Genomic DNA, 18,161 nt, shown 5'->3' with positions numbered 1-18,161 from the left:
GGGAAAAAAAATAATATAATAATAATAATAATAAATGGTGCTGGGAAAATTTGGCAACTATGTACAGAGGAATGAAACTCAGCTATTCGCTTACACCACACCCAAAGATAAACTCTAAATGGATGAAAGACCTCAATGTGAGACAGGAATCCACCAAAGTCCTGGAGGAGAACAAAGGCAGTAACCTCTTCGACATTGGCCACAGTAACTTCTTTCAAGACATGTTTCCAAAGGCAAGGGAAACAAAAGTGAAAATGAACTTTTGGAACTTCATCAAGATAAAAAGCTTCTGCACAGCATAGGAAATAGTCAACAAAACAAAGAGGCAACCCGCAGAATGGAGAAGATATTTGCAAATGACACTCAGGTAAAGGGCTGGTATCCAAGATCTATCAAGAACTTCTCAAACTCAATGCCCAAAAAACAGATAATCGAGTCAAAAAAATGGGCAGAAGACATGAACAGACACTTCTCTACAGAAGACATACAAATGGCTAACAGACACATGAAAAAATGTTCAACATCATGAGCCATCAGGGAAATTCAAATCAAAACCACAATGAGATACTACCTTATACCAGTTAGAATGGCAAAAAATGAAAAGAAATAACAAATTTTCAAGAAGTTATGAAGAAGGCGCCTGGGTGGCTCAGTTGGTTGAGCAACTGCCTTCGGCTCAAGTCATGATCCTGGGGTCCTGGGATTGAGGACCATATTGTGCTCCCCCTGCACTGTGGGGAGCCTGCTTCTCCCTCTCCCTCTGCTTGCCACTCCTTCTGTTTGTGCTCTCTCTCTCTCTCTCTGTCAAATAAATAAATAAACTCTTAAAAAAAAAACTTTATGGAGAAAGGGGAATCCTCTTACACAGTTGGTGGGAATGCAAGTTGGTACAGCCACTTTGGGAAATAGTGTGGAGGTTCCTCAAAAAGTTAAAAATAGAATTATCCTATGACCCAACAATTGTACTACTGGGTATTTACCCTAAAGATACAGATGTAGTGAAAAGAAAGGCCATATGCACCCCAGTAATATCAATGTACACAATAGCCAAACTGTGGAAGGAGCCAAGATGCCCTTCAAGAGATGAATGGATAAAGATGTATATACAATGAAATATTACTCAGCCATCATAAAGGATGAATACCTTTGCATCAACATGGATGGAACTGGAGGATATCATGCTAAGTGAAATAAGTGCAATTATCATATGGTTTCACTTATTTGTGGAACATAAAAAGAGCATGGAGGACATTAGAAGAAGGAAGGGAAAACTGAAAGTGGGGAAATCAGAGGGGGAGACAAACCATGAAAGACTATGGACTCCAGGAATCAAACTGAAGGTTTTAAAGGAGAGAGGAGTGGGGGAATGGGTGAACCCAGTATTAAGGAGGGCACGTATTGCATGGAGCACTGGATGTTATATGCAAACAATGAATCACGGAACACTATATCAAAAACTAATGATATACTGTAAGGTGACTAATATAACACAATAAAAATTATTAAAAATAATATTTCATTGTACATTATATTCCATATATAGCATATAGGTATATACTGTATCTTCTTTATCCATTTATCTATTGAGGGATACTTGGGCTGCTTTCATAATTTGGCTATTGTAAATAATGCTGCAATAAACATAAGGGTATGTACATCTCTTCAAATTGGTGTTTTCATATTCTTTGGGTAAATACATAGTGGAATTACTGAAGCATATGGTAATTTTATTTTTAATTTTTTGAGGAATCTCTATACTGTTTTCCACAGTGGCTGTACCAGTTTACATTCCCACCAACAGCACATGAGTGTTCCTTTTTTACCATATCCTTGCCAACACTTACTGTTTTGGTTTTTATTTTAACCACTTTGATAGGTGTGAGGTGATATCTCATTGTGGTTTTGATTTGCATTTCCCTGATGATGAGTGATGTTGAGCATTTTTTTATGTGTCTGTCAGCCATCTGCATGTCTTCTTTGGAGAAATGTCTGTTCATGTCTTCTGCCCATTTTTAATTGGATTTGGGGGTCTGTTTGGGTTTCTACTTTTTTGGTGTTCTGTTGTATAAGTTCTTCATATATTTCTGATAGTAAACCTTTATCAGATATGTCATTTGCAAATATCTTCTCCCATTCAGTAGGTTGTCTTCTAGTTTTTTCTTTTGTCTTTCTTATTTAAGTTTTTTTTTTTTTTTAAAGATTTTATTTATTTATTTGACAGAGGCAGGCAGAGAGAGAGGAGGAAGCAGGCTCCCCATTGAGCAGAGAGCCCGACGTGGGGCTCGATCCCAGGACCCTGAGATCATGACCTGAGCCGAAGGCAGCGGCTTAACCCACTGAGCCACCCAGGCGCCCCTTATTTAAGTTTTTAAATCCGTTTGAAAATTATTTGTTTGTGTGTGGTGTAAAGAGGGAATTGAGTTCCTTTTTTCCTTCTTAGACTCATTTATTAATCATTAATACTTTCCCCAGGGATCAGCTATGCCAGTTCTGTCATGTATAAGTTTTCGTACTCTTTGGCAGAAACAATGCTAGTTCATCACATCATTTTTTGTTTCTGGGGATACACAAAGAAACCACATTTCCTAGCCTTCCATGCAGTTGTGTTGAGACCGTGTGCCTGAGTTCTTAACAATGGAAATGTGGGAGGGAGTGATGTGCACAGTTAAGAGCAGGTGGGAGGCTTTATGTGCTATGTGCTCTCTTACCCTGAGACTAGAAGCAAAGAACCCCAAGACGTTGCAGTAGGGAAGCAGCCCAGATTTCCAGCTTGGAGGAGAGGATGAGAGAAAGCCAGTTGGGTTTATTAATTGGTGATACAAGTGAGAAAGAAACCTCTGTTGTGGCAAGTCAGGCTATTTCAGGGCACATTAGTTATATAGGATAATCAAGGATTACCCTTACTGATGTGGAGTGGTCTATTTCTTGGATCTTTTTCTTCTTCTTTTTAAAAATATTTTATTTATTTATTTGATAGAGACACAGTGAGAAAGGGAACACAAGCAGAAGGAGTGGAAGAGGGAGAAGCAGCCTCCCCACTGAGCAGGGAGCCCGATGTGGGGCTCGATCTCAGGACCCTGGGATTATGACCTGAGCCGAAGGCAGACGCCTAATGGCTGAGCCACCCAGGTGCCCCTATTTCTTGGATCTTTTTATGTTCCAAGGATTTACTTGTCTATCTTTGGGCTGAAACCATTCATCTATGTGATCGTAGCTTCATATTAAAACTTAACAACCTACAGGATAAACTCCTGCTTCCCCTCTCCCTTGTCTAGTTCTTTTTAGAGATTTTCTTGGTTTGATATTTTGCTTTTCCAAGTAAATTTTTAAAATCAGAGAGGAAAAAAATGAGACAAGATGAAACCAGAGAAGACAAACCATAAGAGTCTCTGGATCTTAGGAGACAAACTGAAGTTTGCTGGAGGGGAGGGGTGTAGGGGATACGGTGGCTGGGTGATGGACGTTGGGGAAGGTATGTATTATGGTGAGCACTGAATATTGTGTAAGATTGATGAATCACAGACCTGTACCCCTGAAACAAATAATATGTTATATGTTAATAATTGAATTTGAGTTTTAAAAAAAATCAGCTTGTTATTGTTCCATGAAAAAAGTTTGGATTTTGATTAATATTATTATAAATCAATAATTTGGGAGATTTGACATTCTCCTGATTCTGAGTATCCTTATCATTAATACAATAGATTTGTCTTCTGGTTTAGGCATTCTTTAATAACCTTCAAAAAATTTTATAATTTTATCTATAAAAATATTGCATTTTTTATATTCTAGCAAATCCCTTTTTTCTTTTATAAATGGTAGTTTTTAGTATTCCATCTCTTAGTTCTTTCTTGTTGAGGTATAGAAACAAAATAAATTTTTAGATATTTATTTTCTTTCCAGGTCCCTTGGAAGTTTTGATCATTTTAATGTAGATACTTTGTTGTTGTTTTTCTTTGCAAGAAATCATTACAATTGCTCATACTAAATTTGGTTCTTTCATTTCAAAGCTTGTGGAATTTTTTTCTTGCCTGACTGTATTGACTAGGACCTGCAGTATAGTGTTGAAAAGAAGTGGAAATAAAATGCATGATGCATAATTTTAAAAAAACTTTTGTAATGTTTCACCATTAGAATGCTTGTGGCAGGGTTTGTAGGTGCTTTTTATCAGGGTGAAGAAATTTCCTTCTACTCTGCTATGAGTTTTTATAGGGAATGGAAGTGGACTTAATCATACATTTTTATGATTTTCTAGTTTTCTAGTTTCATCTCTTAATGTGATGAATTACATCAATAGATTCTTTTTTAAGTTTTTTAAGTTTTTAAGTTTTAAAACACCTGGTTCAATTTGTTTTCTCACTTTTCCTTTATCATATTTCTTTCTACCTTATAATGCTTGCTAGGGCCATAGGGGATGCTTAGCAATTCTTGGAAAGCCAAGGCAATAGATTGGTGTGAATCAATGTAGATTGACTTTATTTTTACATACCACCTAATCAAAAGGGAAAGAATTTCTTAATTTTCTCATACATGCAGCTCTCTATCCACTTTTGCAGGTGAGGGAGATTTGGGTAATAGAGAATGGAAGCAGTAAGGTGAGGAATTACAGATATATGTGGAATCTGTTAATAGCGATGGCATTCTCAAATTTCTAGTATACCTCTAAGTAACTATTTTATTTGAATTAAAATTAAGCTATATTGGTGGCATTTGCCAGAGGGGGCCCATTTTTAACTTAAAGAATTTTTTCTTTTATTTTTAGACAAATATTATCCTTGAAATGTGGGATAAATATTATTTTAATCACAAAGAAAATATTTTGTTCTTTATTTAAAACGAATCTTAACAGGTGCCTGGGTGGCTCAGTAAGTTAAGTGTCTGCCTTGGGCTTACATCATGATTTCAGGGTCCTGGGACAGAGCCTCCCATCTGGTTCCCTGCTCAGCTGGGAGTCTACTTCTCCCTCTTCCACTGCCCCTCCCCCTGCTCATGTTTTCTCTCTCTCTCAAATAAATAAATGAAGTCTTTTTTTTTTTTAAGATTTTATTTATTTACTTGACAGAGAACACAAGTAGGCAGAGAGGCAGGCAGAGAGAGAGGAGGAAGCAGGCTCCCCGCTGAGCAGAGAGCCCGATGCGGGGCTCGATCCCAGGACCCTGAGATCATGACCTGAGCCGAAGGCAGTGGCCTTAACCCACTGAGCTACCCAGGTGCCCCAAATGAAGTCTTTTTAAAAAATTAAAATAAATAAAACTAATCTTAGACTTTGGGGTGACCAGGTGGCTCAGTTAGTTGAGTGTCTGACTCTTGATTTCGGCTCAGGTCATGATCTCAGGGTTGTGGGATCTATCCCACATCAGACTCTGCATTGGGCATGGAGCCTGCTCGAGATTCTCTCTCTCCCTCCCTCTCTCTCTGCTCCTCACTTCCCTGCTCATGCTCTCTCTCTCTCAAAACAAAACAAAACAAAACAAAACAAAAAGCAAAAACAAAACAAAAAAAATCTTTGACTTTGCTTTTAGTCAAGATGGAGAAATAAGAACTAGGTTTACTCCTCTGTCAGAAATAAATAAAAAACTGGACTCTCTCTCTCTATCTATATATTTAGTAAGTTGAGTATCAGCAACATGATGACCAGATACAACATTGTATCCTAGATTAGATCCTGAAACCGAAAAAGGACATTAGTGGAAAAACTGATGAAATCCAATAAAGTCTGGAGTTTAGGTAATAGTAATAGTGTTAACAATGTTGGATTTTTAGTTTTGACAAATATAACATGGTAATGTAAGACACTAACAGTAGGGGAAACTGAGTGAAGAGTATTCAGGAACTCTCTGTAATTTCCTACAACTTTTCTGTAAATCTAAAAATATCCCAAATAAATTTTTTATTTAAAAAATATAACAAGAGCTCTGGAAGTACAGAAGAGGTTATGACAACTTATGCTTGTCATTATTAGCAAAAGATTTATGGAAGAGATGATTGGGTAAATTGGAGTGTGGAAAGACTCTGTGGCAGGAGACAAAAAGGCACTCTTGGGGAAGTAGCAAACTGTCTGTTGTTGCCAAGTGGGATATGATCGTAGCTAAACAGAAATTAATTGGTTCTCCTCTAGAGAAGATTTTGAATGCACATTGAGAAATCTGGTCTTTGTCTTGTAGGCAGTTAGGAGTTAGGAAAAGGACATCACTTGTGATTTATGAGAATAACTGTGACAGCAGACTGGGGGGTGGTTTTATTTTAGAAATCCTGATTAAAAGATTTAAATTCTGGAAATAAGCCTATGGAGTCTTGATTTTCTGAAAAGGGAAAGACTGGCTCACAGAAAAAAAGATACTAGGAAATTTTATGTCAATCCCTGGTACAGTTTCAGTGTACGTTATTCAACCAGCGCTTAAGGAAATATGTCCAAGGGTAGTTACTGCAGGATCATTCATGGTAACAATACCCAGAAACCACATAAACGCTTCTCAGTAACAGAATTATTGAATAATGGTAATGTCTGCACATTCCGGAATGCTTTGTAGCCATTATAAAGAATGAGTTAGATTTGTAACAGTTAACTTGCCCAGAGATTTACATGATGTTCTAAGAGAAAGAAGCAAGATATGAAGAAGTCTATAAAATATTACCTCATTTTAGTGAAAAAAAAAATAAAGAAAAAGGAAAGTCATATGTGTTGAAGGCAGGAGAAAAGTGATGAATGAATAAGCAGCACATAGTTAACATCGATTTGGGTGGTGGGGGATGGCCGTTAAAAGACTGGGTAGGTGAGAGAAGTGGGGGAGGAAATAAGATTGTTTTTAAAAGAAAGGACTCTATAGTTCCAGTAGAAGATCCAATATTTGACAAATGTAAAATTACACAAGGGTGTATATAAATGCATAGAGAAACACGGGAAAGAATGATCACCAAAATGTTAATGACATTTCCTCAGGGTGATGAAATTTCAGTGTTTCTCTCCCCAATTTTATGCCTTTCCCTATTACTGATTAACCAAGAAGAATGCTTATTTTCTTTAATCAGGGGGAAAAACTATTACAAAGTTACTCTGTGAAAAAGCCACTGCCAAGCATCTTATACTGCTGATGACCCTTTTGCTAGAACATTCCTTGTTGTTTTCAAATGTTCTCTGAACCCATCAGGGGAATATAATGGGTTTTCTAGTCTTTCATAATATTTTCATTCAAGCATGTCCTGTTCTAGGAATTTCTAAAAATTTTTTTCTTTCATCTGCCATAATAGCTCTGACATTTCTAGTTCACTAAATGTAGGCCACTGTTTTCTCTAAGCTTCCAAAAAACATCCTGGCACCAATTAGCACCACCTCCCAAGGATCTAACTAGAATGTCAAACACTGTAACTTGGGCAAGTACACCTCTTTAAGGATATAGTCCCTCTCCTTTATTAACATACTCAGCCCTTGTGCAGTCAGATTATATCATGACTTAACCTTGGGGGTTGGAGGTAGGAGGTGAGGTGGGAGGAGATTCTGAGGGCTGAATGTAAGAGATGACATTACAAGACTGAGCTCCCCAGTAGCAATGGGGGTGATGAATTGTTACACGATAGAAGCCAGGTGGCAGTGTTTAACCATACTTGACAAGTTGGGCCCAGAAGAAAATGACCCATGGAAAGCTTAGAGTTAGTTAAGAGAACGTAGAGTTCTCAAGGGCAAGATAAATGGCAGCCAACAAAAGTATTGCTCAATCTTTACAATCGAAATAAATCAAGGATGAATATGAGAAAAGCTAAGGACCGCTATCCCCACCAAGAGTCACAATGCATTGCCCAGTTTCCAGATGTAGCTTCTTAGACCTAGTTCTTAGGCTCAGAATCTCTTTCTTGAAGTGGGGAGGCAAATTCCCACAAGGAAAGACCCTGCAACAGTATAGAAAGGGTATATGATAATGATTTCCTCTGTTCCTTCCCAAAGAAACCTATGAAAATGGACTCAGGAACTCTGCACACTGCAGAAAGGGAAATACTCAATCATTTTGAGGTCTTTTGGATGCAAGATCCAGGCTGACATTGACACCTGGAGGTCTGGAATCCTAGTGTAGGTCCAGCTCTTGGTGGAGCCACTGGGTCTATGGACCTCCCCCACCCCTATGATCATTTCCCTGGTCCCCAAACGTAAAACTGAGATGGACACACAGGGTAATTGGTAGAACCCCCATGTCAGTTCCTTTCCTGTAAAGTAAGAGCTATAATGGTCGGAAAAGCCAAAAGGTGAAACTGTGCCCCCTCACCCTCACCCAGGAGAAGCCAAAAAACCCAAACAAACCAAAGAAGCATTCTGAGAAAAATGGCAGATATTATTGTCACCCTTAAAGACCAAAAGATGCAAGGATGGTGGTTTCCGCAAATCCACTTTAAATTCATTAGTCTGGCTTTCACAAAAACCAGATGGGTCCTAGTGGATGACAGTATACAATCCAGACTCTACCAAATAGGGACAAATTGGAGCCACTTTGCTCAGTGCGGTATCTTGGCTGGGCAGAGTCTTAGGTATACAGTATTCAGCTGTTGAGCAGGCTGCCTGTATCAGAAAAAAGAACCACAAACAATCTACTTGGTACAATCACCAGTACACAGTGGGAATCTTGCTTCAGCTTGACTTAGTTTTTCTGCTAACTAGCCTGTCTGGATATCCCAAGTTATGATATCAAGGATATCACATCAATCTTGGATCAGGTGAGCAAGAAATGCCAGGTGTGTTGGAGGTACATGTGCTCCCAAGGTTGTGAGTGTGTGTGTGTGTGTGTGTGTGTGTGTGTGTTTGGGGGGGTGCTAATATCATAAAGATTCAGGGGACTGTCATACTAGGGAAATTTTAAAGGTCTAGAGATCTGGGATAGGCTGGGAAATTCCCTCCAAATTAAGGACAGAATTTATATCTCTCCTGATGAAGAAAGGAACATAGTTTCTGGTGAGTCTCTTGGGTTTGGGATATACCTCATTTGGAATACTGCTTCAACCCATTTATTGGGTGTCAGGAAAGACTATCATCTCTGTGATGGAGAGGCCCAGAGCAGAAAGGTTCAGGCTGTGGTACAAGAGCCCCTGTCATTGGGCCATATGGCCTGGGCAGGCCATAAAGGATTAGAAATATCTGGGGTAGGAAAAGATGCCACTTAGAGGTTTTGGCATGTCCCAACAGGAGAATCACAATGTAGATACCTACAGCAAGGCCATGACATCTGCAAAGGAGAACTACACACCTTTCAAAAAACAGTTTCTGACATGCTGTTGGGCCCTGGTAGAAATGGAATGCCTGGCCATGGGTAACAAGTAGTTATAGAGCCAGTCTCACCCATCATGAGCTGGGTTTTGTCATATTTACTGTGGTAGGCAGATGGATGGCCCCCTAAAATGCCCATGTCCTAATCCCTAGAACCTGTGAACCTGTTGTCTTACACCGTAACAGTGACTTTGCAAATATAGCTAAGTATTTTGAGATGGCATAATTAAGTTGGATTATCTGGATAAGCACAGTGATCTTTCAAAGATTCTCAAAAGTGGAGAAGGGAGACAGAGAGTGATGCAGAGGGAGATTTGGTCTAAGAATAGTTCAGAGTGATCCAGTGCAAGAAGGATTCAACCTGCCTTTTCTGGCTTTGAAGATAAAAGTTTGGGGTTGTAAGCCAAGGAATGAGTGTAGCCTCTAGAAATGGAAAAAGCAAGGACGCAGATTTTCCCATCAAACCCTCTAGAGAAGAAATAAGTGGTGGCCAATACTTTGATTTCAGCCCAGTGAGACCCATTTTTAATATCTAAACAATGGAAATGTAAGATAATACATTTGTGAAGTTTTAAGACTCTGATTTGTGTTAATCTGTTAGAGTAGCAACAGGAAACTCACACACTTGTCATGTCTTGAGGTTGGGCAGGCCAACCAGAAATCCATCATTAGACAGAACTGATATATCTGGGATCAGGCACAGGTAGGATCTGGGGACACAAGTGAGGTGCATGAGCAGGTGGCCCTTCCTCTCAACTTATATTGACACATGCTACATGTGGATCAGCTAATGGAGCAGTATAGTAGCCATGAGAACACACCTCTAAGACCTCCAACTCGAAGATGTGTAATTGATGGAAGGTCCCAGCTACTGTGCTTGAGTTCTGTCCCTATGTTAATGCTAAGGCCTTATTTTTCACTAGCTGCTTCCAGCTAATAACTGAGCATGGTAGGGATACCAAGACAGGCTCATTACTGAAAGATGGGTGGCGGGGGAAGGGCTCTTCTGATAGATGACATTAGCTCAAGAACTATCATCTCAACTTTGCAAAAGTTTTCTTAGAATTGCACTACAATCTAAGACCTTTCGTATTCCACCTTCCTTCCTTCCCTTTTTCCTCCACAGGGATTACACCAGCATTGCAGTATGTCTTTCCCGAGAGCCTCTTCTTGTCCCTTCCTCATTTATTCCTCTCCAGCATTTTTCTGAATACATTTCTTGTACGTCTAATTCCATCTTGGTGTTTGCTTCTTGGAGGAGAAAGGAAGTGGGAACAAAGTGTGGAGATCTTTGTAACACCTAACAGAGAACACCCACCAAACAATAGGCACTGAGTAACTATGTAAACAAAATGATTAGTCAGTTGATGTCAGCCAGCTTCTGTCAACAGTCACCCCAGGGCTGGCACAAAGGCACAAAGCCTTGATGGCAAGGATGAGGTTTTGCATGGTCGACAGGATGGGTTCCTACTCACCAAGGTTGATAGAGCACCTGTTGCTGACAAATGTCCAGCTTGACAGCAACAGAAACCAAAACTAAGCCCTTGAATCAGCACCATTCCACGAAGAAACCAAGCAAAACTTGGTGAGAAATTGCCTACTTTGGGTCCTTTCCACTCTGGGTCTGGATTTGCCTCTTTTACCTGCATGGCCTCAACTAATGTTACCATACAAGGATGTTACCATATAGTGTGTGATCCACAAAGGATCCCACCTAACACTGTATCTGATTAAGGGATCCGCTTTACAACAAGAGAGGTACAGAATGGGCACATAACTGTGGGATCCACTGGGCATATTACATACCACACCATGCAGAAGCTGCTAGACTCATACAGAAATAAGAATGGATTAGCTGAGGTGCTAGCTTGGAAAGGGGCAACACGTTCCAGGATGCAGTTTTAAATCAATAATCATTATATGGTGCAGTGTCCCCACAAGTTAGAACACCTGGTTCTGGGCACCAAGTTGAAGCGGCTTTATTCACCACCATTCCAGGTGAATAAGTATCTACAACTATGTCTCTATAAATTTAAAAGATCTGCTTCCCAGAAGAGAAAATCTCCCACAAAAGTCATGGCAAGAGTCTTATTAAACTGACAGCTGTTGCTGCTTCCCAGTCATTTCAGATTCCTCAGCCCTAAAGATTATCAGGAAGGAGAGGAGTTATGCGGGAAGGGGTAGGTGACCTTGATCATCAGGAGGATGCTGAGGGCTGCATTCACACAGTTAAGCTGGCAGGGAAGAATACATCTGGTACACAGATGATAAACTTAGGCATTCTGTAAAACTCCCTTGTCCAATTTTGTTGTATATGGACAGATGCAACAGTCAAGGTCCAAAAAGACATGGTGAATGGAGGCTCAGACCCTTGAAGGTCAAGGGGCTGGGTCATCTCACCAGGTAAGTCACGTAGACCATGGTAAGTGCTGGTGAAGGGGAAACAGAATGGATCGGAGAAAAGGAAAAAAATGAGTATTGGTTATCATCTCAAGACTAGGTATAGCTGTGGTGGGCTGTAGTTCATCCCACTGATGTTCCTCTTGTGTATTTCTTCCAGCAAAATAGAGCAACCAGAATCCAGAGGAGCTGCTCCCAAAGCTTGCTTTGGAAGCAGATCGATCTGAGTGGCACAAGGGCAGGACTATAGGAGATGCTATGCTGCACTTCCCAGGTCCCCAACCAGGAATGAATGCTCATTTTCCCAGATTCTGCGAGTGTTGGCTGCTGTCACTCAAGTCCCTTTCCAGGAATTTTCCTTGACCGAAGAAAGATATGTTGCTAAGGTCATGCCTCCTCCCAGGTACAGCCCACCTCCAATGACTCATATAATACCCCAGCTTGGGACAACCCTGCAAGGACAACTGGCTTTAGGGATCCCAGGGCTTCATGTGACTGCATCATTTTTCAGTTTCTCCTCATCCCAGTTCTCTTTCTTTCATCCCTGCACCACTGTTGGTCCCAAGATCGCTTTCCAGGAGACTTCCTAAATGCAAATCTCTATCTCAGAGACAGCTTCCTGGGGAAACTAACTGACGACAAATACAAAGGTCTACTATCTGGGATAAAACATGTAAAGTGCTTTATGAGTTTGTATTCTCTGTTATAAGAATACAGAGTCAGAAGTTATTTGGGGCTGAAGCCATCAGAGAATAGAGACACTTTGAGCCGGACTTCTGAGATGGTCAGGATCTGGTAAGTGAAGGGGGAAGTTACACCATTAGACTGAGATAAGTAGAAATTTGGCAAATGAATTGGAGAAAAAACTGGCTCTGATACATCAGTGGAAAAGCAAAAGCGGAGCAAGTGATCTGGGTGGGCAGGAATATGGGGTTTCTGCCGGGCTGAACCAGGAAATAAAACCAGGATGAATGGGCAAGGCGGGACCTGACCACAGAGGGTCTCAAAAACTGGGGTCAGGATTGTGGCCCTAATTTATAAAGTCATTGGGCCCCATCTGGGGAATTTGAGCCAAAGAGTGAAGAAGTCCGAGCTCTCTTTTGGTATGAAATATAAAGAAGTGGCGACTCATATAAGTAAATCATAATTTGAGAGTGAACTTCCAACAGCTTAAGCTAACAACAAAATGGGATGCCTTTTACACAGTAATGAGCTCTCCGTTATTCAAATAGGCTAAATTTCAATCCCACATAAGGGAAGGATTGTGTTGAATAGAAAATAAGGGCATTTTTCTAATGTATTTGACTGAATTTAGTCAACAGAAAAGAGAAAAAAAAGAAAAAATATGTTATCCCAATGGGTCTCTTTCTTTTTATAAAAAGATTTCATTTATTTATTTGTCAGAGAGAGAGAGCACACATAAGCAGCATGCAGAGTGAGAAGAGAAGAGAGAAGAAGCAGGCTCCCCGAGGAGCAAGGAGCCCGATTCAGGACTCGATCCCAGGACCCTGGGATCATGGCCTGAGCCAAAGGCACCGGCTTAACCAACTGAGCCACCCAGGCATCCCAATCCCAATGGGGCCTCTTTCTTAAGGAGAAAAAATTTCAGGAAATATAGAAAAGTAAATTGGGAAATGGGGAGGACTAAGATTAGGAGGGTAAAAATGCACCATAAAATATATTAATGTATCCGGGTTCCAGCTGTGGTGAGCTGGATCTGCCTGTTTCCATCTGCTTGGCCCAAGCACCAATACAATAGAACCAGGAAATGGGATGAGGGTCAGTCAGGTCACCTTACGTAGAACTTAGTTTCTGAAATTCAGTTTCCTGACTCGATGCCCCCTTACTTCATCAGAAAGAAGCTAGTGGTCAGAGTGGAGAAAGAAGATTTGTGTCAATATTTCTTTGGAGCAAGTTATTACATTTCTGTCAGTACCCTTTCTCCCGGAAGGGGATGGAATTTGGGGTGTTACTTCCCTCATCTCTACCTAGTAGGGAAGACTTCCACGGAGGGTAACGGAGAGTCTGAACATGTTTCCTCAAGTTGAGAGACACAAGGACTGGTGCCTGGCTTGTTCCTGGTTTGTTCCCAAGGAAGCTAACCATGTATGTGGCTGGTCCCCGGTTGGATGGACAGTAATTAAAATCAAAAGAAGAAATACTTCATGGGCACGTAGTTATAACTCAGATGGTGTCAGATAGCGCCGCCTACAGGGGTAAGAATGTGGGGGTGAATGTAAGATCCCTAGGGGTGAAACATAGAGTCACAATGGGCTACCTAGTGAGAGATGCATCTATCCCTGGTCTGGAGAATTCCTCAGCAAAGGAATCTGAAAAATTCCTAAGAAGTTAAAACCCAAGAAAAAGGCAAAAGGAAGAAGAGTAAGGTGTGTGTATGGAGAGGGGGTGAGGGGTTGTTTTCCTCTAAAGACTGACCTTTGAATAAACCTTGAATGGACCCGATACTTAGTTTCTAAATTGAGATTGTTTGCATGTTAACAGGACCCTAAAATTAACAGTTACTTAAGAGTGGACTAAAAAGTCAGAATTTGTACACTTTCCATGTAGGAGTAGAGAAAGATTACTCCACCACATGGAACGCAATGGGGCAAAGGGAGATGAGAAAATAAAGAAATATTTTTTTTAATTTAATTTAATTTAATTTTTTTTTATTTTGAAGATTTTATTTATTTCTTCGACAGAGACAGAGAGAGAAGGAACACAAGCAGGGGGAGTGGGAGAGGGAGAGGGAGAAGCAGGCTTCCTGCTGAACAGGGAGCCCGATGGGGGGCTTCATGTGGGGCTCGATCCCAGGACACTGGGATCATGACCTGAGTCGAAGGGAGACACTTAATGACTGAGCCACCCAGGCATCCCTAAAGAAATGTTTTGATTGCATCTCTGAAGTGATAGTGGTAGAGGATTTAACAAATAGCCCGCTGAAAATTAAAAAAAAAAAAAAAAAAGTCTTGCACCAAATAACGAATAGGGAAAAGTGTAAGCACAGTGAGATAACAGGTCATTTTACACAAAAAAATAAACTGAGTTTCAAAGAGGCAGCTCCGGGGCTATTTCCAGATCTGGAGATTTTAATACCAGACAACATTTCCTCTGTCACTTCCCCTCTAAGAATATGAAGATTTTCATCAAGCTCTGTCCCCTGCTATGTTTACAGGAGGAGGCTCACATTTGCCATAGTTCTGCAAGATTATTTTTGGATTTGAAAAGCTGGTGAGATGCCTCTGAACAGTGGAAGAGTGCCCGAGGTTGCGATTTTGTTTTATGCATCACGACGTTTTAGGACCACCAGTGCCCTGTTCTTTAAGATGAAAATAATATATCTGGGGGAGCTAAGGGAAAGACGCTAAATGGGTCTCCAGGTGGCAGATAGTATATGAAGTTGACAGAAGGATCAAGTCCTGTGGTCTATTAATAATTCAGAAGCCCTCTCTCCTCAACCATTCTCCTGATTCTTTTTCCTTCTTTCCGTACTTTCCCCCACTTTCCCATTTCAAATAAATTGCCTCCACTGACAGGCTGCCCTTAGCTCATCAGAGCCCAATACAATGAATGTCTCTGTTGACAAGGTTCTTGCTAGGGTTTTATTTTTGCCCTTTGCAGTTTGGCTTTGAACAGCAAGTGACTACAGAGACAATGTTTTGGTGTTTGTTTGTTTGGCTGCTTTTCTCTTTGGCATGTGGTATTAATGCCTTTAAAACTTTTTTCGTTCTCGGGTGGGGGCATTTCAGGGATGAGACATCTCAAAATGCACCTACAAATCAGCCAGTAAGAGATCGCCTGAAGACAAAGTGTTGTTAGGAAAATGATCACGACAAGAAAACAGTAACAGAGAATAGTTTTAGGGAAAAGCCAGCCCATAGGCTCTTTTTAGGAGCAATTGTATTCTTGCCCCCAGAAATAATTCATCAGAGTCTCTCACCCTGAATGAAATTAGGTTTCCCGTTTAGCTTCAGTAATGGGCTGTTCCTGGAAAAGCAGAGCTCAGAAACAGTTGGTTAATAAAAATTGTTTGTACTCACTGAAAGAAGAGTTTGGAATGTTTTTTCTAGTGGAGGCATTGGACGGAGGAATCAGGTATATATCTGCCCACAGAGCGGCAAGTCTCCCTTCCCCAATACACACAGACAATATTTTCAATACCATGTGATTGGTTAAATTATAGCCGTATTCTTATTCCCCCCTTCAAGCATAGGTATCTATCAGACTCCAAAATATACGCTGAAGCAAGAACAGTAAGAAAAGCCGTGCCTGAAGAAATATTCTCATTCATTTCTTTGCTATTTGTGTGTGTGTGTGTAAGTCCTTTATTTGCATATTTAGTTCACTAAACTGTTACACGCTTCCTCATTTTGAAGCGACATGGTAAAGCTTTTGAAGTCTCTCGCTAAGGATCGTCTTATCTAGGAGTTCAGTTCATGATATGATCCAGGCGGTGGTGTGTGAGTGAGCCCTCCAGGCTCTGCAGCCGCCAACTGCCAAGGGGCGGAGCCACGCCACCAAAGACCCGCTGCCAGGTGAGGCCCTTGACACTGAACTTCCAGCCCCGCCCTCTCCCAGGCTGCACTCTGGATGGCCTGTCTTCTCTGCAGACTCACGGTGACTAAATCCGACCTCCATCAGATGAGCTCTCTTCCTAATTCCCAGATTTTACAGGCAATGCAATTCAGGGAAGCGAGTTGAAATGAGGCGAACATGGGTTTGAATCCAAACTCTACCCTTACTGTTTGGTTTGGGACAAATGATTTATCCTTCCTATAGGGCTCAGTTTCCTTCTCTGTAAGATGTCGCCATCAAGATTCCTAGGGTGTAGGATTGTAGGCATTTAAAGAGATGGCATTACTAAGTGCCTGGCCCAGTGCGTGAGGTAACACATGGTGCTAAATAATCATGAGTTCCGTGCTCGCTTCGGCAGCACATATAATAATAATCATGAGTTCCTTCCCCTTTCCCTCTCTGTGGATGATACTGCCAGTGTCTACTGTTCCCAGCCTGACGTGTTGATACCAGATTTCCTCCTTCCCTCTTCCCTACCTTTAATTAAAGCCAATCACCAAGTTATGGGATATTAGAACTGGCAAGGACCTTAGAAATTATAGGCATCTTATTTATTGATAACACATAGAGATATAGGTCACCAGTTACTCCAGCAATCTGACTTCCATGTCGATTCAATAACAATCATTATTTGGTGATGGACCTCATTGAATGACACTTGACAATCATATTGAACAAAAAAACCCAGTGATGATGTACAAACACAGCATCAGGCTCTCAAGTCAATCTCTGTTTTCTTAAATGCTATCCCATGGCTCTTTCTGACTCAGAAAAGTATTTTTTTTTTTGTACAGATTTTACGAATCTGTACAAACAGGGGAGGGGAGGGAGGAGCAGAGGGAGAGGGAGAAGCAGGCTCCCTGCTGAGCAGAGAGCTCCACACAGGGCTTGATCTCAAGACCCCAGGATCATGACCTGAGCCGAAGGCAGACACTTAATCGACTGAGCCACCCAGCCCAGAGGTAAGTATTTCTGACAGAATTTTCCTGTCCCTGGTTGATATTTTCACTCCTTACTATTCACTAAATTGGGAGAGGCTTTTGTCTTAGAGGTAATTGGAGAAGAAAAGAACCACAGAAGCAAAACAAAGGAAAAAAAAATAAGATAATTCCAAACGAAATAATGCCAATTTTAAAAGTCTACGAGTTCACTAGTAAATACATCACAGTATTACACATAGCTGGGGATATTTACCATATATTATATATGTTAGAAGACAGGATCCATTTGTACTCTTCTAAGTAGTTTATAGTAAGAACTCTCTAGGGAATCACTCAACTAAGCAGAATAAGAATTAGATATGTTCATATATGTGTTCCTTATAACCTAAGTCTTCTTCCTTTCTTATCTCTTGTGAAAACCCATACATAACCTAAACCTCCTATTTCATACCTTATCCTTCCTCTCCTTCCTCTGTTCTATGTACAAGAGGAAAATATTCAGTTACTCATAGTTGTATTATTCATAGTTAATACAAATTACCCAGTTAATATATTTTGTGTATGAAGACCAAAAAATGTAAATGACCAAAATGTAAATGATGTGTTAGAGTATAAATAATTATTTTTATAAAAGCTTCCGTTTCTTTAATCTTCCTAGCCACTGAATACACATATCATCCAGCTTTCTCTCAGTAATAAAAGTCGAGACAGAAAAGAAAGAAAGAAAAAAAAGACCCTGAATCTAGTGAGAGCCTTATTACACTGAAATGTACTATTTGTTAGGGCAACATGGAAAGTTTCTGAAAGAGCTGACCTTCAAACATTTAACATTTTGCTCCCCAGGTTAGTGCACTGACTAGATTCCATGTGGGGCAAATAAGTGAGGAAAATGGCCGCTCACTATTTAAGGTTCTATTAGGTTACCTCTGAAAAGCGAAGACATGCTGCTCACACAAGAGGAAGATGGCTACGAGGACTCCAAAGCTATAAAGCTTCAT

At 40.5% G+C, this 18,161-nt stretch overlaps 1 protein-coding gene across 1 annotated transcript in view; it reads right to left on the bottom strand.

Moving 5' to 3' along the window:
* The window catches only part of LOC111147094 (carboxypeptidase B2), a 58,628-nt gene extending 40,467 nt beyond the window's left edge, over window positions 1-18,161 (bottom strand). The window contains exon 1 of the mRNA XM_022502982.1: window positions 18,088-18,161. Within this exon, the coding sequence (XP_022358690.1) occupies window positions 18,088-18,161 (74 nt within the window). The remainder of the gene's footprint in view (window positions 1-18,087) is intronic.

Source organism: Enhydra lutris, unplaced genomic scaffold (assembly GCF_002288905.1).
Source record: "Enhydra lutris kenyoni isolate GAN:26980312 unplaced genomic scaffold, ASM228890v2 scaffoldscaffold15, whole genome shotgun sequence".
In the NCBI taxonomy this organism is placed as follows: Eukaryota; Metazoa; Chordata; class Mammalia; order Carnivora; family Mustelidae; genus Enhydra; species Enhydra lutris.
This window is presented reverse-complemented; position numbering and strand designations above follow the sequence as displayed.